Raw genomic sequence first — 23,440 nt, forward strand, 5'->3', positions numbered from 1 at the left:
AAAAACTTCAATTCTGTGTCTGGAGGCACATTGCAGCAAAAATTCAATACACCTCCAGCAACTGAAATGAGCAAAACTGTATTACTCTCGGCCCGGTGGACCATAAAGGAAAAGGCTGTTGGATCAAACTGCCATAGGAGGAGAAACAACCTATCTAGCTCCCATCCAGCTGCAGAGCACAAGTGAAATTCTGTTATCACTGAAGAGGCGCGACCTTTAGCAGGACACAGCCTCCTGGGGTGTTGGCTCTGCAGCAGCGTATGTGCACATGTATATGTGCATGTGTGTGTGGGTGGCCACATCCTTAGCGCTCCTCTCAGTAAGGGGGCTGGGAACAGCGAGGAGCTGGCACCAAGCACAGAGAGAGGACGGTGGCAGTGATAACAACAGTAAAAAAAAAAAAAAAAAAAAACAGCAACACTTGACCTCAGATCAGCCACATCTCTTTGACTGACTGACTCTCATCGTTTGGCTCTGTGACTTGTGACCCCCCGGCAATGACAACACATGAAACGGTTCAAGTTCATCAGCGCTGTGATGCATTTTGGACGAGCTTATGGCGGCTTCACACAGAGTTAGATTTGGGGTTACTGGTGCAGACTGAGCTGAATGGCGGTTGGCATTTGTAGCAGCTGTTAGTGCTGTTAGTGTTTTCTTGTCCAACACCTCTAAGATACCCTCTGTGTCTCAGTGCCTTCTTGCTAAAACAGCCTGAAATTACTGATTTGTTCCAGCCACTGTCTATTGATAAGCCCATCTGTTCAAAGACATATTGATTTCAGAGCCTCAGCTGAGACATATTCAACCTCCATTTCCCCTTTAATGGTGCTTCCTCTGGTGACATTTCAGCAGAGGCGAAGAATGATGAATAGGTGGAAGGTATTGGAAACAGATAAACGTGAGGAGAGACAATATACTGAGGTAACACAGTTAAAATGGTCCATCCAAGACATTCAGCCGCCTCACTGCAGCATTTGCTACAAAGGCACAAATCTATGAAATGTTAGAAAAACACAGCAGTGAAGAGATTGAGATGAAGAAAACGTACAACAAATCTTGCATCAAGTGTGAAACCCTGCAACATTAAGTGTTATGGTAAGGAGACTCATGCCTTAAACGGCGCTGATGCAAGAGGGGTGAGAGTGGATCAGCAGTTAAATATGTCTCTTTGAGCTTTAATTTAGCATTTAATATTTTGAGCACCCTTTTCTCTGCTGCAGCTCGTAATTCCCTGCCAGCGAGCTGTTGCAGTCCCCACAGCGGTAGTGGAACCAATGGACTTGACTTCGTCATCCTGCTGCACTGGGAGTCCAGTGCGGTCGCAGAGCTCTAGTCCTGACAAGTCCATTTATCTCACAAGTCAAGCCAATGAATATGAGCCTCAACAACTCAGGATTTATGGAAATTCTCACCATCATTAGCTGGCATTAAAGGCAGAGCTGGCTAAAGCTGAAAAGACTCAAAGTCAAACCGGGAGCTTTCATGACTAAATAATGCTTAGGAAATATTAGAGTATATCATTTTTCTGATTGCTGTAATCATCAAGCTTCCCTGACTTTGAGCCGCTTGCACTGTCTCATGGTGTCTCATACCATCTAGACAATATGTGTGAAACAAGATAGTGTGACCCATGAGAGCTTTTCCCTAGTGGGGGTGTGGGGTGCAGGACAACTGGGCATGAAACAAATCATATCACGGTGTACATCCATCTGAATCCCCTGGGGACTAACTTTAATCTGACACTAATCCAGCTTGGTGCTGCACCAATTCCTCAGCAGTGGAAGGTAGATCGTAACAGTTGTGTGTGGGGAACCTTAATGGGAAGTCTATACCAAACTCTATTTGTCTCTGTCAGGTCCGCATGAGCTCTGACACAATCTACTCACTAGCTGCACACAATAAATCCATACAACCATTAGTCATTTCAGCGGCATAAGCTCTGGTGTTTGCATAAAACACTATTTGTAACAGCTGGCGTTTAGTGGAATGTCTATGGTACCTTTCATGTGAGTAGTTATTTTGAATGGTAACAGTGGGTAAGCTCAAGAAGGCCTGCAGGATGACAATAGAGGAGCAAACTGCAATTGTGCCTAATCTACTATATCATGCATAAAAAGTGAGAGGGGAATGGCATGAGTGGTGAACATACCAATCGATCCAGGCCGTGTGTCTAACATGAGGGACATGGAGATTACACACAGAAAATAGAAGATAAAGATGGAAGAATTACACATCAGTTACAGCAATGGGAAAAGCAAAGGAAACACTTGCAAGAGAGACAATTGAAACATCTACAGGAGCAGAGATTACAGAGATGAATGAGAACACTCTTGATTAGAAATTCAACCACGTGTTGTTAATTAGATACGCAGGTCCCCTTCACCAACACACTCCTGTCATCCTATTACTTCAGCAATTATGTTGGCAATTATTGAAAGGGAAAAAAAAACATCCCTTAGGGCACAAAAATTCATTCTAAGCATTATAAGTTAAGCTCTCTTTTTTTCTTGTAGATTTTTCCGATGCTGATTTCACAGAGGAAATAACAGCTAAATTATGTTGTTTTCCTTTAAGCCTTGGTGTTAATCAAATGGGCAAAGGAGCACAGAGCACTTGAGGAAAAGCTGCAGTAATGTCAGGGCATTCCCTTCATCCTCATCAATATTCATGGAGGCCTGGACCTCTCTGCAGCCCTGGTCCTCAGGCCACCGTAATGGGCCTTTTTCACCCATTAATCTCTTTATTGGGACTAAACAAGTTGGAGCATTTGACTCAGCCAATTGCATTCATTACGATAAACAGCTTTACAACCCCCGTCTTTGACGCCGGACCTTTATAGGGAGAAAAATGGCATACGTGACACAGGAATGGCTTATGGGGAGCTGAACTGTGGTTTGTCAGATCTCATTTCTTTCTCTCTTTCTGGATTTGTGTGTAATGTCACTCACCCCTTCACTGTTCTGTCCGCTCTTAGCCAGCATCTCTTGCAGGGCACGCACCGACAGAGACTGCTCCAGCACAAAGGTACAGATGCACAGGTCTGGTGGTACATACTGCAATAACAAAAAAAAAAAAAAAAAAAGACCTGGGGTTAATAACACAACAGCTGCACATCCTTATTCCTTTGTTATGACATATTTTTAAGGCTGCTTTAAGGCTTGCTTTACATATTGCTGTTTTGTTCATTGTAAAGCTGCACAAGGCAAGGAGAGGACCATCCTATCTCCCTGACTGAGACTGTGCAGATTCACCATTTTCCCTCTAGATTAACATCAGGTGTCAGTGTCACTGATGTCAAATGTTCTTGGTGAGGACGAATCCAAACTTAAGTTCAAACCACAACTTCTCTCTCTTTAACAGCAGCAGCAAGCAGCCTGGCCATCCAGAGAAAAGCTGAATGTGCCAATGATGCTTGAACCTCTTCCCTATCTCCACCCCTAAAACGAAGAAATTATGGTCCTGTGGGTGTACAATGTGCAATTAATGTAACAGGTCGGAAAATTTGTCAGCCTCTTATCCATTTGCTCAAACAGCCTTCATATAAACCCTCACCCAACAATAACCCTAAACTTAACCAAGTGGACGTATCTTGCGCAGAACTCTGGTGGGACTCAAAATAACACTGTACAGTTCACTGATTTCTGGGTTATGAAAGTCCTTCTAACACTAATTTTGAACCGCTGGATGAACAGATGTAAAAATGGCACGGAAGATCTTGTCTCAGTCTGGGTCAGAAAAAGGGTATTTTGCCCAAAACACTCCAGTATTTCTTTCAGTGGCTCTAACTGACATAGCGTAGTGTGCCACAATGTAGTGGGATTAAGACGACAGCTGTAACATACACAACCCCATAAGATGCAGGTTGAACAGAATATAACGAAATTCTGACTGCGTCTGACTGCTCAACAGCAGTCAGACACAAACAGGTGTTGTTGTATCCATTGCCAAAACTACTGAAAACAAAATGGGGAATGTTTCTTTCTTTTTTTTTCCCCTAGATAAAAATATTCAGTGGTGTTGTAGTGTACCACTGCCATCAATCTTACTTGATGAAGAGAGCCTCTAGCCATTAGTCTTTTTGTTTCAACAGCAATGAATGATTGCACTGCATCTGCTTGCCACCCAACACTCAACTTTTCCACTTATTGGCAATCAAGAGGAACACTTGTTTTTACCTTCATTTTATTAGTCAGATCTCCTTTAAGGTGACTGGACTTGTATGTTCTCTCAGATTACAGGACAAAGCATCCTCCCCAGTGTGTAGCTGTGTATCAAGCATCAGCTGCAGAATGATGCCGGCATGACTGCTGTTATTGAAGCAGCTGCCTCAGTAAACAATACAGCTGCAACATCCCATCTATGTACATGTCCCTTACCAAAACACCGTTAAAGAAGTGATCACCACAGCAACTTCTTCAGCCCTCCAACTATATAGACTTTGACACATAAGCAAAACATCCCAGTAAACCGAGAAAAATGGGAACTACTTGCTGAATCGGGTGGGATATTCTGATTAGATGCTTACCCATAAAATCTGTGCCGACTGCTGCACTTTTACCGCACTTAAACCAAGTTTGTCTTAATAGGGTTGATGGTAGTCATTAAACGGTCCTTTAAATATAGATTAAGTGCTCTGAGGTCAGTCTGCAGCATTTCAGCTCTCAGATAAGTCAGGTTTTGGATGGAGCGCAATTACAAAATGTAAAAGACGCCAAATTGCATCACAAACCAGGGCAGGACCGGATGGGACAGGAGAGGACAGGGGAAGTTCTCTGACAGAATGAGAAAAGCAGGGATGCAGATATTGTGGGGTATGGCCACAAGATAAATTATAGCAACCTAAATACCCTCCCTGGCCTCCTTATTGAGTGTCTCCACGTCTCCTGAACTGGTTCATTCTCACAGGTAAACCTAACCTCAATTACCAACTTCGGACAGCCCACTTTCATGTTTAAGTACCACTAATTCACATTGGAGATCAGTGGGACGAAAATAAATGCTACTTCCAAACAACAGCTGCATCCAGTTGATTAGTAAAAATCTAAGCTATGTTGAAATATAGGTGCTCTAGGCGGGACAGTGGAGATGCTGCAGCACAAACAAACAAGAGATGACTTAATTTGGAGTGACACATGCCAGTGCACTGGAATCCAAAAGCCATTTCTACATTGTCTCATGGGCAAGCTGGAGAATACAGACACAGTCAAAAATGCCAAAACAACTTAATCTGACATCAACTTAAATGACTTGTTTTATTTTGGCAGTAAGATATTGATTTCCTTTTATAGCAGAGGTGTCATTTTGGAAGTTTTTTTTTTTTTTTTTAAATCTGGGCAAGCGCTCAAAAACATAATGAACACTCGCCTCGTACAGAATGCACCGTATAAATACACTGAAACATACACCGCGCAGCCCGCTCTCGTTCTGTATGTATGCAACGTAACAATGCTGCAGCATGCTGTTTGAGTCAGAGATGCCTCTGCACCAGCCTTCTCTGCAGCCATGTCGCTGGGGAAATGTAATAAGGAGTGTGGTGGCAAGCGATCCAGCCACACCCTCATCTCTCTGGGTGACTAACGGCTAACCTTTGCCCTCTACAGACGCAGGGCTGTGGCAGTAGGAGGGGGGGGAGCCGCCCTGCGACCACAACAAAGACTGGGCTAGTAATGAGAAGGGCTAGAGGAGCTCGAGGGCCCGATGAGTGTCCAGCCCTGTCTGTTTGTCCTCAGTGTGACAGAACTTGTCCGAGCTCTGTTTTGTGTTTTATTGACTGAGGAAGGTCGGTGGAGGGCAAGGATGCATCATGTTGCTCTGTTTGTCTCCCGCTAGGTAGAAGGTCAGAAGTGGTTAAACCTGATTACCCTGAGGAGGTGACCTCATAATTTGCCTTTTCAGCTTAATTGGGAGGAATTACTCTATAACTGTTGATTGAAGGCAATTTAAAAAGAACCAAAATAAACTGTCTCCAAATAGGCTGATGCAAGTATAATCGCATTAGGGCTGGATGATTGTTATTATATCAATATTGCGATATGAGGCCGGATATTGTCTGAGATTTGGATATCATAATATTGTGATATGGCATGAGTGCTGTCTTTTTCCTTGTTTTACAGACTGCATTGTATTAAAAGGATGTGATTTTATTGAACTTATTATTCTGTTCTAGCTGTTCTTTTATTTGCTTCTACCTGCTTAGTCATCATATCCATTTTAATAATAACTGTTTATGAAAAATCTCTTGTGTGTAATTATCTTATGAAAGCACCAGTAGTCATCACAATAATGTTGGCAGGATATCGATATTGAAATATTTGGTTCAACATATTGTGGCGTATGATTTTGTCCGGACCCTAAATCATATAAGAAGTAAATACTTTCCCAACACAGCTGACGTTACGGGATGGGGGTGCACACTCGCCAGTGGTCATAATATTGAGTCAGTGACAGGCAAGAGCTGCTGGTCGTATATCACAATCAACTAGCTGCTCATTGGCTGATTGATGTTGCCATTTAAACTGGGCACAGTTTAAATCAGCCTTGTCCTGTCTTCCTGCCTCTGTGCTCCATTACTTGACTAGCTCACCAAGAAAAGGGGGCATCCCAGTCCATCCTCCAAGCCCACTCCTAAATTGCCATCATGGGGTTTTTTCACTTCCACACTGGTTGATCCCTGGGGTGGGGGTTGGAGGGGGGTGATGCCTTTTCATAAAAACGGCAGGCAATGAAGACAAAGTGGCAGACGGGGAGAACATCCATCACACCTGTCAGGTGTAATTACCATCCAGTGTGGGGTGGAAGCTTTGCCTCCTACTGCATCCCACCTCCACCCCATTAGTGAAAGCTAGAGGAGGGTGGGGGCGCTAAGGGGGTTAAACAGAGAGAAGATACTAAACGCTGATCTTTGCTCACACACACTAACAAATTCTTAATCTAAATCATCATTTCTTCCTCCTCTCTCACAGTCTTCATCTTTATTCCTTCTCCCTGTGAACCATTTCTGCCCGCTATACATGCACCCCCTCTCTCTGTGTTGTATGTGTGCGCCGGGCATCCTAGCTGCAGTGAAATTAATCTCAGACAATGCTAATGGATTATGAAGAACAATCAATGCGGAAAAAGCCAATTAGGCCTTGTTGTCAACAGGCTTTGCTATGGGAAAACAGTGATGCATGGTTAGCAGCAACAACGGCAACAACATGGACCAGTGAAGGTGAGTGTAACTTGGGATTGGGATATCTGTACTGTTTCTTCTTAGTATCTGGATAACCTACTAATTTGCTGTACAATATTAAATCAGAGGAAAAGGAAATAAGGTTAAGCATGTGATTCACAATCTGGACCTGTTACACTAAATTGAATTAAGGCACAAAGCTGCTGATTACAGAGGCAAATAATTAAAACTTAACTCATCCATCATCATTAAAACTTTGCACTTAGTTGCACAAACCAGCAAGTGCATCAGCACCAACAGAGCTGCCCAGCTGCAATAAAGCTGTGGGCAATTACAGCCAGCAACAGCGCAAACTGCTTATGAAACGATCCATCAAAAAAGACCAGGAGCGTAATTTCTTGGAATTATTGTCTGACAGTGCGCCCACAGAGATGCACCATCATCCCTGAACTCATGGAGGATAGGCTCATCAAGGAGGCTGCGGTGGATGTGATCTGTTGTTTCAGCTTTTGATGATGTGCCGAGCTGCTTTTCTGCATTTCTCCGAGTGTCTTCACTGATTCTGTTTGGTGGACCTTAAGAAGGATGAACTAAATTAATATTTGGTTTCCATGGAGCTCTTTCCTGGGCTGAAGCATCCTTTCATCTAGTTTGCTTTGCTAGCTTGGCTAGGAAATTATACTTCATGTGAAGTTTTAATACAAACTCTATCTTGTGTGAAGTTTGTTAATCACATGTATGTGTGTGTGTGTATGCATTGCACAAACTTGATTACATCATCGCACGGATAACTGACTCTGGCAGCTGAGGTAGATGGTGTTCATTGCTGATCAAGGAGCTGAAAGGAAATGGCTCCCACCACTAACGTGCATCTCTGTGTTGCATTGAATAACTCGCAGATCAAAGGGAAGCAAACACAGCACAATGGCGTCACTGTGCCTACCTTTGCCTCTGATGTGGGCTCCAGGTAACACAGCCGATTGCCGAGCCCCTCGGCGGTCAGGCAAAACTTGCGATTCTCCTTCTGGATGCAGGCCACGCACTGGAGCACCACTTCATCATCCTGTCAAGACAAAACAGAGGGACTTCAGTCTGTGTGTGGGTGTCTGTGTATGTGATCGTGTGTGTGTGTGTGTGTGTGTGTGTGTGTGTGTGTGTGTGTGCGGCATGTGCAGAGAGAACTCCAGTACTCCCACACACAAGCCCATCCAAATCCATTCATCAGGGTAGATTCTCGTGTGGCTGAGGCCGTAGAGCTGTTGGGACATCAATCCCACACACACACACACACACACACAAACACACACACACACACACACACTAAGAGGGGCACTGGGAAATGGTGGCGCAGATGGCAAGATACAATCGGACAGCTCTCAAAAGCTTCATTGCATCACAGCCACTTTAAGGTCACCATCACCTATATTATTATGAAATATTTACCTATTACTAAAGCTGTAATAATAAAAACTTGGCTTAAGCGAAAACCATTTCAAAAACAAAACAGTCCCAAAACATGGAATAAGCATATTATTTGAATTCCTTATTCAAAGTTTTTGTCAGTTGAGTCGAAATTTATGTAATTTCAATCACTGCAGCTTTAATAAGGCACATTTCCCACAACAGCAAGCAACTCCACAACCAGAAAAAACATGAGCTGAGTTGTATATACAGTGAATCTATTGACATTTTATATATTGCATAATTTAGAAATCCTGGCAATGTTGGTGCAAATAGCTACAGCCATGTTAATGCCCAGTTTTCTCACATCATTATGAGCAGCGGGGCAGCAGGGTGATGTAGTGAGCTGGAGACCGTCCTTCAGCCAGAGGACACAGGTTCAAGCCCCTGTGTTGGCGAGCATCTGTCCTGCCAAAGCATTAATTTAGCGAGACACTGAATCCATAGCAACTCCAAGGGTGTTCTTCTGTAGCTAACCCTGTGCTCGGAGCTCTCTTTCATAATTTTCCTATGAGGATCAACAAAGTATCACATTATTATCCTTCAATTTTCTATCATCATATCACACTGTACCAAAAATATTAAAGGATAAAGCTCAACACTCAAGTATTACCGCAGAGTTAACATAATATTTTCCATCTTGCGCAAGTTATCCTTACTCTCTCCCTGTGCCAGGCTAATTGGGGGGTATTCCCCAAAATGTGATGATCAAACAGAAACTATCTGTGGCCGATCCCTTTGAGTCAGCCCATCGTCCTTTAGGCTATTTACACTGTTTATATGGAACAAATGAGGTAGGAGTGTTCTGGGTTTAAAAGGAAATAATAGTCTAAGTAAATGCATGCATATGTGAATGGAAAAGAAGGACACAGTATGGCTTGGGTTATGCAGTGATGCAGAGGTGGCATGTGTATGTTGTGCATGCATGGCAACATGTAGGAATGAGTGAGGGTATAATAATCTGACGGTATAATAATAACGACATTGGTGGCCCAATATTAGAGCACAAGAACCTCAACACAATCATGACACCGTGCCACAAAATCAATATTTTTCCTAATAGTTTTGCTGACAAATGCTGCTATTTGCTTTAAATGATAATAATAATGATAATAAAGTATAATTCTGCAATGCTAATACAATATCAGTACCAATTACATCAGCCCACACAGCCAAGCCATCAGCATATAGCAAATGAAGGTTAGGGAATCGGTAAGCACTTTATCAATGATTTACGATGACATTACCCATAGCTGTTCTACACTATGTTTAGGTTAAAGAGAGTCATAAATAGGAATCATGAATAAATAAATGACATTAATCTTTAATGATGGCTTCTGTCTTTGTGAAATATACTGCAGCAATTATGTACTTGAGCAAAGCAAATTGTGCTAGCTAGCAGCTCCATAATACCCATTTTTTAGTGGGAGCGAGACACCTGAAAACAAACATCTGATGCCCCTGTTGTGTAAATGGGCTGTGTTTGGATTGTGTTTATAGTAGTGGCCCTGTAAATGCTGAATTGGACATAGTTACTGTTCAAGTTAGCAGAGCAAGCAGAATCTGCTGATGTGGGCTGCTATGAGAGACAGAGCGAAAGAGAGAGAGGCTGCTCCTGCACAACGGCCAGCTGCATTATTTAATGTGAGGGGATTGTGCTGAGAGCGGAGTGCAGCAGCAGTAGTAGTAACAGCAAAGCACTCCATTACAGTGCAGCAGTGCACGTGTGTGAGACAGAAAGGAAGATTTGCACCAACATGTTTGCATGTGCATGTGCATATACATAATTGTGTGCAATGTGTGTGTGTGTGTGTGTGTGTGGCAGCGCTTTGTGAAAGCCAGTGTGACGAGCCCCAGGCTCCTCAAAACACACATGACATATTATTTCAACTCGATGCTTGTGTGCCTCAGATGCAGCTTGTAAGGAGATTGTAACTCAGAATGTGTTTTAAGCTGCTGCTTACAATGACTTTTACCTCCCGGGAGCATAATGTAAAAATACTGCATGTAACGATAAGCTGGTAAATGAAGTCCCACATCATGGGGGTGGATTTACCTTAATGTGTCCAAGGAACCTAGATAGCTGATCCACTGGACGTAATGTTGACTGCTGCAATTGATTGTGCCATTCATGGGACCATTATGGGAGAGACACTGGATAATGCTAACAGTCTTGGATCGATATGAAAATGTTATTCAACTCAGATGCAGACTGAAATGAATTGCTCACTATGACAAATCAACACTTGGCTAGATTGGGACATGCAATCAGTATCCCTGCTGGGGGAGCATGTACAGGGCTGATTTGGGCCATAAAAGGCCAGTATCGATCCACACATCGCATTCCGGCCTGTCTGAGTGCCAAGATGCAGCACACAGAGACACACACACACACACACATACACACACACACACACACACACACACACACGGACACACACGACTCCTCAATCAGAGTGGCTACTCTCATGTCCCCGCCTCTGTGTCTAGCCCACAACTGGCCCTGTCCCCTGTCTCACCCCCGCACTGAAGTAGAATTAAATGTCTGACATAGTAACCCTCACCTCCCCCCTGTCACCAACCCCCCTCCCCCCACCCCACACACTCACTCACTCATCCCCTGTCATACCTGACTGCCACAAAGGAGAGGGGGGGGGCACTCACTGCTATCAATCATTCATAAAGTGGAGCACTAAGTGATGTCAACCCGGCTGGAAGGAAAGACAGCGCTCTCCTTGAGTTGGGATGGGTCAATTTACAAAAAAAAAAAAAAAAAAAAAAAAACTGGAGAAAACATCCCACTTAAGGGGTTTCATCTCCTTTTAGCTGCACATGTGCAAAGAACTCTGTATCACATCCTAATGAAAAGGTCAAGCCTAATCCATAGGCTGAAGTAAACACAAGGCAAGTTTGTCTTTTATATAACATGAGAAGCGAAGAGAGTCCCTAAGGGCAAATCGACATTGAATTTGACTTTGGCTTGATTCTCTTTTCCTCTCTCAGAGACACCCACTTCTTTCTTCATCCATTTGTTATCTCCACTGTGTGTGTGTGTGTGTGTGTGTGTGTGTGTGTGTGTGTGTGTGTGTGTGTGTGTGAATATACACATGGGGATCCATGTAAGTGCACTGACACTTTAAAACTTGTTCCTATGAAACTGGTGTGAGATGTGCTAAAAGCATACCAATGAGTGGGCTATGATGACAAGTCAGCTTATATCCTTGGCTTCAACCAATCGCATTTGCCTGATCCACAAGGGAACAAGTGGCATTGGTGGAGAATTTTGCATAGTGACAAGCAGACACAGCAAAGGTCTCCTCAACGAGGCTGCAGTAAACCGTCTAATGTTTTGAACTGTACGTGAATTAAGTCTGGGGTGACAGGTTTAAGCTTGGAGAGATAATCTAATGGCACTTTCTCCTTTTCTAAAGCAACAAAATAAGCTCCTGAGAGTGTAACCTTGCCGGTGCAACCAGTGCAACCAATCTGGCAAGGGCTGGTCTTACACTAAAACTAAGGTTAGGGAATGAGCTACAGATATTCTGAGACAACATGCCTCCAAATAAATAATTCTTACTGATGATAGCAAGGACTGATTAGAGAGTTTTTAGAGGCATGTAATGGGCCATGACAGGGAGTGAAAGAAGAAATACTCTTGGCAGGAGAGCACCTATCAGCACAATTACTTGAACACAAATCTCTCTCTGCTTCGGTCTCCTCCCCTCCCCTCCCCTCCCCTTCCCACTTTCTTTATGTAAACTGCTGCATCGTTTATGGCTCCAGCCCTCCAGAATACAAAGACGAGGAGTCCAGGGTTCATGGAGCGTGGCTTCCCATTGTTCTCAAAAGAAAATAAGGAATTTCAGTGCGAGTATCTGAGCGTTTGGTTTGAAAAGAGGTCTGCGGCATTTCAGCAGGTAGCGCAGTGCACACCATCAGCTCATGGGATGGGACTCCTTAATCCTTCTATTGCACCGCACAGAGCTGCACATGCCTGACAATGTATTCCCAGGCAGGTTTTGGAGGCACAATGAGAGCTACTGTAAAGCTTATGTCGCATAATGTCTCACAGACGCAGAGAAGCAGAAACAAGAGGGAAAAAAGGAGCAAAGTACTTATCTGCAGGAAGGCAGAGCCTAGCGCTTCCTGTTTCTGTGCACAGTGAATCTGAATTTGGGTTTGATAGTTTGGGGACTGAGTTTCTAAAGTATTTCATGCATTTCCCCAATGCTCCTGTAAGGCTGGTATTACACTTGCAGTATACTACACCCAGCACTTTCTATATTCATGACACCATCATCACTCCTCTGCTTTCATCTAAGAGTTTGAAGCATCAAAGCTACATGGACGATAAACACTTAGGGAGCACAGTGTTTGACTCCTAACGGGCAGCAACAACATGGCAAGTAGTATTTTCATGTAACTTGATGTTTCTCCTCTTAATCCATCAAGGGGGCTTTGGCATCTTTGACGCCTTGACACCTGATAGAGCTGCAGGCCACCCATCCTTGTCGCCTCCTGAAAATGTGGTGAATAAGCTCGTGATTTTGAATTCTCCTGCTGTTGGTCTCAGCACATTTAGTCCCACTAAAGTGTGTGCCTGTGTGCGTGTCTTGAAGAGTTAACAAAGGAGGGATGATTACCCTCCTGTTAACAAGAAAATCACAGTTGCTAAGCATCCCCTCAAACTAAAGACTTGCGGTGATAAAATTCAGCCTGCAACTCCTGCTGCCGCAGCAGCGCTCTGCTCCCTCCCTCGCTCTTTCAGGTCAGATTTGTTCTGTCTTCTTCAGCTTGATCCTGTGCCAAGGTAGCTGGTGAATCAACAGCAAATTGATCCGAGGGTGGCACCGAGCAGCCCTCGGGGAGAAAGCTGAGGGGCAGCATCACAGGCTGTGAACAAACTGAATCAAGTGGAGAGGATAGGAGACAAGAGGAGACGAGACGAGAGCAGAGGACAAAACACAGCCAAATGCATTTAAACACACACACCTTTCAAACTAATCTCCAAGGTCGGACCAGGGTTATTTGACCCGTGTTCAACCCTTCTTTTGTCAATTCAAACCAAGTCCGTCAACATGGGTTAATCCCTGGTCATGACAGTTGAGATACAACCTGGGTCACAAGCCAGGAGCGATGCATAACAACTGATTCACATGCTGGAAACGGGGAGGCCATGTGGCAACTGTTGAATTATGTAAGAGTTTACCCAAATTTAATTTGTGACAGAAACACGGAAACATGAACTTGATCTCACCATGCTGACTGACAGCAGACATTAATGAACCAAAATAGTTTTCATATGGGCTCAACCTGAAGAAATCAGTTTGTATAAACACATGATAAACACATGATAAATACGATGCATATGATGTTACCACATGAATCAATATATTGATCCATTGATTTTATGCCCCTGCCCATCATAGTGAGCCGACCTGCCAGCAGTCAAATGGGCGAGCTCACAGGTGGGGTCAGACAGACAGACTGGGAGCTATATTGATAAATATTGTAAGGATTATTCTTAGTTACAGTCACGGCAGTGTCAATCGCGCCTGGAGATGAGTTCAGTTTATGAGGTTTCATGATCTAAGTGGTGAGTAGTTTCTGCCCTCATCAGTGTTTTACTGTATGGGCTGTTTAAAACAAAACTGCTTGTTATGGGGTGAGGACCATAGAAATAGAATGGGAGCAAAATTGCAAAGAATTCGGACCGCTGTAGCGGACTAACTTCCACATAACCTTCCATATAAACCGACTTAGGGCAGGTTTTGCGGTAACAACCAAATGAGCAGTGGAGTCATATGAAGCATGGAGAGGCAAAAAATTGAGAGACCATTATTTTCAAAAAATGCTTTTTCATTCTGTTAATTATGGGCAAAAAGAAAACAAAACACAGACAAAAACTGAGAGTATCAATTTCTTCTAATTTTACTCTGTGATCCTGGATTGGTCAACGCGGGCTAACCCTTTCAAACACAAAATCAATGCTGGTTCAACCCTGGTCGAGCCCTCGGTGTGAGATGGGTAGCATACACAAACAAACACGTACGCAGAAAAACCTGTCTGCATCCCTACATCCCCAGGAGCCGGTCTGCCAGTCAACACCGTGGAGGCGCTGGCTCACACACTGAGGCTTTGGTGTGGACAGATTGATACAGCTGGTCAGGCACTGCAGAACAAAATACAGCTGGGCAGCAGTTGCACCCCCTACTTGCTCTCTGTCTCTCATCCTTCTCTCTCTGAACCTCCTCTTGAACACATACACTCACACACTGTGGGTGCAGACAAGACCGGGTGTCTCCCAGGCCCATTAGTATCCACAGCAGTAACTTGACAGGCAGGTAAGGGAGAGGGAAAAGCTACTGATTATGCTCTGTGGCAACCATCAACACTGCACCCTCCTATGACGCATCATTAAAAACAAGGGGAACCGATGTATCAGCCTAACCATCTGTTGCCCTCTGGCCATGTTAGGTATTCACATAATCCATGTTAAAGCCCCCACGCTGAATATTTACTCCAATATGTCATTGTCAAATTAAAACTGACGGGAGAGTACAATGGCAGCAGAAAAAATGAGACCATCACAGTGACATTTGGTTAAATGTGCCTGTATGTGTTTATTCTGTTTGTTCAGGTGGATATTAGCCACGTAAAGGTTTGAATGAGGAAGATGATAGGTGGTGATAGTTGATTTGAATCTGAGAAAACAAAACTTGAATGGTTTAAGAATACGATGCAGTCATGCATTTTGCTAAGAACAAACACAATTTCAGAAGATATGAAATAATGCCCCGTTCACGTGGTGGCGAGTTAATCATATACTAATCGTAACTCTAGTTTCCCAGCAGGAAGTGCACATGATCACCCTGCCAAGTCATAGTTTCAACTCGGGTATATCAGGATCCTAGATGAGGCACGAATTGGCCAACCTGAGACATAAGTGCTGTTTCCAACACGGCCCAACAGAAACATAAATTTCAGACAACAAGGTCGAAAATGATCCACAAGCAAAATTTAAGAGACATGGATATTCCTCGATAACTATAGCGCCACAGTGATTTCCTTGTGGTATTTACATGATTGTCCCCCAAAATACACTGACGATTGTTTGCTACCTATGCCAGCTATCTTGATTAATAATGTTAACGTTGACATTTGTCCGATTTTACAGCCCTATTTTTCAATCAAGTACATGGACGTGGACTATTTAGCTGGGACGTGGGAATTTGGTACAGGCCATTCGTGTAGTGCTACTTTGGTGGGCTACAAGCTAAATCTGACCTCACATGAATGCAGGGTAACTGTTTTTCAAGTTCTAATCTGCAAATCCTGCTTTTTGAAACACCCCACAGGCATACAAGTTATTGTGAAACAGGCAACACGGACTAACAGGTCAAAGACAGTAGAAAGAGGGCCCAGACTCGCTCTGCACTCACACAAGTGGCGTTTGTTCCAGAACATTCTGATGGAGAAAAACAAGCTCTCGGCTGGTTTGTATAGATTGCTGTTGGAGTGATTCATGAACTTGTAGCTTTATGCTCTCTTAGTGTGGCCTGACTCTGACGGAGAGAGAGAGTTTGACTGGAGGAGCAAGTGCTTTGTTCCTGTGACTCAGTGCTGCTGTGTAAATGGGAGGGTGTTAATGCTCGTCTTGAGGCAAAGTGCTGAACATGCTGCCCCAGAACACACACACACACACAGCCACACACACACACACATAAAATGATAGAGGAGAGACGGGGAGGAAGGATAAAAGAGATGGAGAGAGCACGAGAGAAAAAGTCACACACACACACACACACACACAACATAAAATGATAGAGGAGAGACAGAGAGGAAGGATAAAAGAGATGGAGAAAGCATGAGGGAAAAAGTCTCTCTCACACACACACACACACACACACACACTCATGCACCATTAAACTCCACAGTCCACCGTGACACCACAAATTAATCTTGACATCCTGTAAAAATTCCAGCCTTCCTCTACGGCGCTGCTAAAGGTGCTGAGTTTGACGGCTTTACAGCTCGCTATTGAACAGCATCAGTGGCCAGTCCTTGGCACATAATGCATGCACCTGTATCCTTGGGCCGCACTGGTGTGGATACAGTGTGTAGAATCTTAATACCCATCTCCCATGTGCACACTGTGTGCTCCCAACAGAAACACCTGCGCTTCCTCTTCACAAAAACTGAAAGCTTCTTTTAGAAATAGTGGTGACAAAAAAGGAAGATAAATTTGTCATTTGGTATTTGAGCGCGAAGCAGGGAAATTGGTTCAAATGTCAGCTTTCTCCAGATAAATAAAGGTGAAAAGTACCACTAAGGTATGAGAAAATAGCCTAATCTGCAGTGGTTCAATATTCCTAGCCCTATTTGATCCTCACAGGCTCAGTGTGTGTGTGTGTGTGTGTGTGAAAGGAAAAGAGATACTCATCTGGCACATTTCGTGCCTCAGACCCTGGCTGTCTAATCACTGTAGGCAATCTAATTACCTGATCACCATACACTCACTATGCAGCTGTGAATTGCACTAACCATATGGGCTAAGACGATCCATCTCAAAGATTAGACAGAAATGGCAATCTCTGCAAACCAAATGGCTCGCAGTGACAAATAGCTCGACCTGAGATGAAAAAGACGAGCATGTCTGTGGCTGCCATAAACGTTTCAGCGCTGTGTGCACCGCTAAAGTGCACACAGCGAATGTCTTTCTCTTAAAAAGTAAAAGGATCAGTCCATTAAGCATGAAGGCTGCTGCAGGTCATCTCGGGAGAAAGTTTCTAAGATGAGCGTTAGTGAGTGAGCCCCAGTTGCCCCGCAGGCAGATCAAAACTTCTCCTAGTTCTGGGGGTATTAAGGCTGCCTGCATGCTTCATTATCAGAGGAGCTGAGAACAGGGACTGTAAAACGTTTTCATTGCACCTTGCAGCACTGCTTCTCCTCCCCGGCAGTGGCTTTAATGTGAAAGGCTAAGTAAGCATTTTCATCACTTCCTCGCTTTGGGCTGCCACTGTCCTAGCTGCTGAAAAAGAAGGGAAACTACATTTTTTTTTTCTAAGTGCTTTGAGATAAGGCAATAAGACAACTGTGGAGGAAGATTGAGGTAGTATTGCATTTTTTTCCCTGACTGCATGACGGTTTGTGAAGCTAGATTGCGATGGGGATGCCCAGGGGTGATATGTGACAGCAGTATGGCTGGGGCGTGCACTGGGAAACAAAGGAAACAAACTACTCACTCCCTCTGCTTCCTCTCCGCAAAGTTACTTCATTTACCAAGGGAATGGAGACATTTTTTTTTTCCTGGCAGAACACAGAGGAGGGAAAATAGGCTGCTTCTACTTTCTGACAAGCAGTCTGTTGTATTTTTAGGGGGAAAAAACCTTGTGGAGGTCCAATGGGAGAGCAACACAAACAGGTGCATTTGTACCCTTCCTGTAGCATCTCAGTGAAGTGAGGCATGCATTTTGACTCAGCGCTAACCGTCTCAGCTGTCTGGAGCCAGAGGAAGACCATAGTCCTGTGGGTACAGAAATCCACACTTCTGCTTTTAGGTCAAGAAAGTGGAAGTGGATGTGACTGAGAATATCAAAGGAGCAGCGGCAGTCGGTGTTTCAGCAATGACACAGACAGACTCTAACCAGAGACACTTCCTGAGTCTATTCACCCCAATTAAAGAAGACATAAAAGAGTGCAGATTGTGACTGATTCTTATGTCTCATGGTCACTCAAATAAATACTAGACCTGTTGTTTTTTTTTCCCCAAAACTACGTGATAACATTCTGACACCAAAGTGCTGGGTAAACAATTTACTGAAATATTATCAAAACTGCAATATAGCCAAGTACAATATCCAAATTGTAAGAGTTGCAGTTTTTGATGAAGGTAAATTTGTGACAAAATGGTGACAAATTAAAGGAAGAAGCAACATAAAGTGTAAAGTGTTGAGTCACCACGAGCCGCCAGAACAGCTTCAACACACAGGCATGGTGGTGGAGAGTGCTGTCTCACATGTCCCTTCAAAATCTCCCGTAGGTGTTCAGTGTGATTTACATCATTTTCATCCTCATCAAACCATTCAGTGAGCCCTCGTGCCCTGTGGATGGTGGTGTTTTGATCCTGGAAGAATAACTTTGCATTGATTTGCAGTCAGCCGTTCCTCTTAGGAGACAAGTGAACCCAAACCATTCCATGAAAACGCCCCCTACAGCATAACAGAGCCAGCGGACCCCTTTTCTCAAGGGTCAAGCAGGCCTGTAGCATTCTCCTGGTGGACACCATATCTCTCAAATGTGCATTTGTCTTTATATTGAAGGGTTTATGCACTGCAGCCCTACTATAATCCCTCTATATGTATATGTACTCTATCTTTTGGAAGACCGGGGTTCATCCCTCCAGTAGAGGACCAGAGACTTGGAGAAAATATGCCAAGGAGCTCATGGTGGCCCAACACCTCACAAAGATGCTTTATGTGGGGTTTCCCTTTCATTTGTCTGTGCCAACATAAATTAAGCGTTGTGGTGCCGCAGAGATGCCCTGGCCTACAAATCATTCTCTCCAGATGTAGAAAGCAAGTTTGTTTGGCACAGAATAGACCTGAGCAAAAATGAAAGTGAAACTTCTGATGAAAAAAAAAAAGATCATTCCCAATAATATTGTGAATCATATCATAATTGCAATATCTGCCACTGCAATATGATCCCAGCTTCAGAGATGTCCACAAACAGAAAAAAAAAGCCAAATGTGCCCACGTAGGAGGCAGGAAGTGCTGACTGTTTGAAAAACCAGGGGTGCAGGTTATAATACGTCGTCCTCCTCTGTTCTAATTAGCATTGCTCTAACTTCATCTACGAAGACATGATGTCATTTCCTATATTTGGTATCTGTCTGTTTCTATCTGACACTGGACTCAATGGGACTGGCTCTCAGTGCAGGCATGTGACTCATGTAGGTTATGCTGGGTGCTGGAGATCTGATCACCATCGGGCTCTGGCCTCATCATATGACCAGCCCTGGGGAATATCCCACAATGCCACAGCTCTTGAAAGTACATTGCCCTCGACACTGGGCTTATACTAAGAATGCCACGGTGTTGAATTGTAACAGGATTAACTATTCACACCTTTGGAAATGAATGTTTAAGATTTTTTTTTCCTCCCCTGTTCCACGAAGACCCGGGAATACACTTTAACAGTATTAAACTTATTCCCTATATGTATAATAAAGAGCAGTTGCAGTGTCAGCCTCTCAGGGATATAGAAAATATACACTGTCCTTTAAGACCTAACCTGACAGAAATTCTTCCACTGTGCAACTTAAGTAATATCAAGTGCCTATCCACAAGTTTGAGAATAGAGAGCTGCATTCAGAAAATAGCCAAGTGTGAACTACGGCTGAGACTCTTTATGCATCTTATGAGAGTCTTTATGCACAGAGAGGAGAGAAGAAGAGAAGTGGAGAAAACACAATGGATGAAGGAAGTCAGAGAGAACTGAAGAGAGAGCGGAGGAATAGTTTGACTCCGTGGCAAGTGCTAAATCTAAGGAAATGCCGCTCCAAGCAAGACATTATGAAAAAGCATGCATCAAAAATCAACCCAAGGCACTCTGATTTGTCATTTGTCTCTGCAAGAGCCCATTAAGAGCTGGGAAAAGTAGTTGTGAGGTGTCAGCTCCTCCGCTATACTGCCACAGCAATGCTTCTGCAGGAGGGAGGGGGAGGGGGGAGGGGAGGGCTGCCAGGGGCTGAGAAAACCGAGCAACATTGCAGAGATACGTGGCCCAGTGGAGGGATAAAAAAGTGCTACAGCATCTCTATGCACTCCTCCACCTGCAGAGAGAGGCTGAGCCCTAGTTGTAAAAGTTGCCTCTCTCCAGAAGCACTGCAGAGTCCCTTAAGACAGGAGATGAGTTAGGGAGCTACAGGCAGGTGAGAGAGAAAGTGGGGTTGTAATAAAACAGCTGAAAAGCGTGAGTGTGTTGGGGAGTGAGGGCGCTGGTGATGTAATTCAGGATGAGCTGGGGTAATAGCGTGTAAGTATGTGTGTGTGTGGGGGGGGTGCAAACAGGTCAGCGTCTCCTCACTATCCAGCCCTCAGCATCTCTGTTGGCTGTTTGCTGGCCAGGCAGGATAATACATTGTTTTATTACATACATCGTTGACTCTGCAGCAACAAGGCCCAATAAAGAGGGTGATATCTCCTTGTCTGTGCCGGTGTGGTGTGAGCAGGACGCAGAGGTTGTTAAAGAGGAATGAATCTTTTATGAGGCGGGGAACGCTGCTGTCATCAACATCAGACAAAAAGGCCAAGAGGTTAAGGCCCCCGCCAGGAGGAGGAATGCACAGGATTTTCTTGAAACAGCAATTATGGCAGCACAGAGTGGACGAACCTAGCTCTGTGTAAAGATCCTGCAAATTACTCAATTACACAAACAGCAGATGAGTTCATGAGATGCTTCACTAACCCACTGGTGGCACTGGAAGTATCCGCTACACAACAACATGACATTACTGTTGATTTTTGCATTAAAACCTGTAAATTCAGAGACTGACACTAAACTATCTCCTATAAAGGAAAGCAGAGTGAACTTCGGCGGCGGCAGATTGCAGCAGTAAACGCTCCCCTAAATGGCTTATCAGGGGCACAGTGGGGAGACAGAATATTGAACGTAATTACGACAGATACCAGAGCTGCTTTATGTAGGAGGAGAGTGATTCACGGGCACAGCCAAAGTTAGTGAGTGTTTAAATGATTTGTTCCATGGCAAAATATGTCAGGAACACTGTCATTGTTTCTGTGGAAACAAGGCTGTTTTTAACATGAGGTCGGCTGCACAAACGGGGGAACCCTGCATAAAGTTTTAGCGAGCAAAGCGTACACATTCAGAAATGTGTGTTTGCAGGACATAGACTAAGATGTGCTGCACGTGTCCTCTTGGTCCGGTCTAAAATGGGTCAGCCCGCAGAGCTCATGTTTCCATCATGTAACCATGTTCATTGGAAGTGGAAGAAGTGCTGCCTCTGGCTATTCTCTCTTGATATGTGAACGCACTGTGCTAGCTGAAGTTCATTTTAATATCAGGCTGACATACCAGTCTGAAAGTGGGATGTGCTGTAAATCAGCCTGTCTGCCTTATTTGCTTGGGTGAGATGAAAAAAAGAAAAGAAAAAAAATGAAATATATAAATAAAAGAAATATATAATAATAATAACAATAATCATCATCATCATCATCATTATCATCATCATCATCATCATCATAATTAGGGAAAAACACATTCAAATTCCTGCTAACTATACATTGTTACAGCTACCTGCTTCATTTCAGTCAAACAAGAGGTAATTTTGTCATTCACAGGCAAGCAGGCTAGACCCTGAACCATCAAAGATAATTCATCTCTGAGGGCCGGTGGGCTTGCCGTGATAATAATGCTGTATAAGCAGGACTGGATTCACAGAGCAGCCTTGCTCATAGAAAGCAAAGTGATCTAGGAGTCATAGCAAGTGGGCTTGTAAATGATACTGTTACCAAGCAAAATGTGTCATCCACCAGATAGTACTAACTACCCACAGAACAGCTTGGCTTTGGTCAAAGAGCTCTCAGTGTATACTGCAATATGATCTGGCATCAAACAACTTGTACTAAGCACATCCAAGCATATGGGGATTGCAGCAGCTTATCAATAATGACCATTTATCAGATAAACGGGTCAGGCAGTATTAGGATGCACTATTACATAAATCTTTGCAGCTCAAATTATAGATGGAAACAGATATAGAAATGCTTTTTTAGAACAAACCAGAGTGGGGGAAAAAAGAACAAGAAGGTCTTCTTTGGGAGGAGGTGGCTTTTCCTACGTTACCTTATTAAATATTCATGCTCTGAAATACCAGATCAATCAGGCCTGCTTACTGCATGCCACTGACATTACTAGGGAAATTTCTTCATTTGGTGGCACGATCGATAGCTCATTATCGCAGCCCTACACAGGGTTGTCTCTGGGCAGGCCTGCTGGCTTAATTCCCTCTGCATCCCGGGCCTGTCTTATCTGCCCGTCTCCATCACACAACAGAGAGGAACAGCATTGTGCTGAACAGCATTCCCACATTAACCAATACGCCAGCTTACATTTCTACAAGTTGATTTCGAAACAACTTTTGAAAGTACAAGGTTGAGAATTGTAAACGGCTCTCAGATGATGCTAATGTCACATATGAGAGAAATCTATACGTTTGTAGGAATATGGAGTGGAAATATTCTGTATGTTAAATGTGCAATGAAGGTACAGGGAGTATTTGATCAATACCATGCATTTTGCATGGCATAACGTAGAATTTTAAATAGTTAAAATGCACCTTATCTAGGGAAAGAAAGACAAAAAAATCAATTACGTTTCACTTTTGGTAGAGAGCAAAGGAATTCTATTAGGAATAAATCAATATGGAGATATGGAAATTCATACAGTTCTCTCAAAGCATTAATTTTCTGCCTCTCACTTAAGATGCGCATGTGAGTGTAACAGTTGGTAAAACATATGGTAAAGTGGTTGCTTCAAAGGCAAATAAATGTTAGGTTCATGAAATCCTTCCTCTACAGAGCCATTTCAACCTGAATCTGCAGGCTAAAATTTACACCATTATGTTCAAAATGCCTTTTGGTTCCTAATGAAACTGAGCTATTACTTTTTTAATTCAACCATGAAATGACAGCAGACCTCATCATAATAGCATTAGAGCTACCCTCCTTAGTGTCAAGTAGATTGGGATGATGTGCTGAACTGAATTTGCATCACTAGGAGTAA

At 43.6% G+C, this 23,440-nt stretch overlaps 1 protein-coding gene across 1 annotated transcript in view; it reads right to left on the bottom strand.

The window, feature by feature from the left end:
- LOC115380742 (ryanodine receptor 3) overlaps positions 1-23,440 on the bottom strand; it is a 115,707-nt gene that overhangs the window by 87,657 nt on the left and 4,610 nt on the right. Inside the window, exons 2-3 of the mRNA XM_030081942.1 lie at positions 8,115-8,234; positions 2,949-3,053 (exon numbers count right to left, since the gene is read on the bottom strand). Coding sequence (XP_029937802.1) covers positions 2,949-3,053; positions 8,115-8,234 — 225 coding nt within the window. The remainder of the gene's footprint in view (positions 1-2,948; positions 3,054-8,114; positions 8,235-23,440) is intronic.

Source organism: Myripristis murdjan, chromosome 22, assembly GCF_902150065.1.
Source record: "Myripristis murdjan chromosome 22, fMyrMur1.1, whole genome shotgun sequence".
Lineage (NCBI taxonomy): Eukaryota > Metazoa > Chordata > Actinopteri > Holocentriformes > Holocentridae > Myripristis > Myripristis murdjan.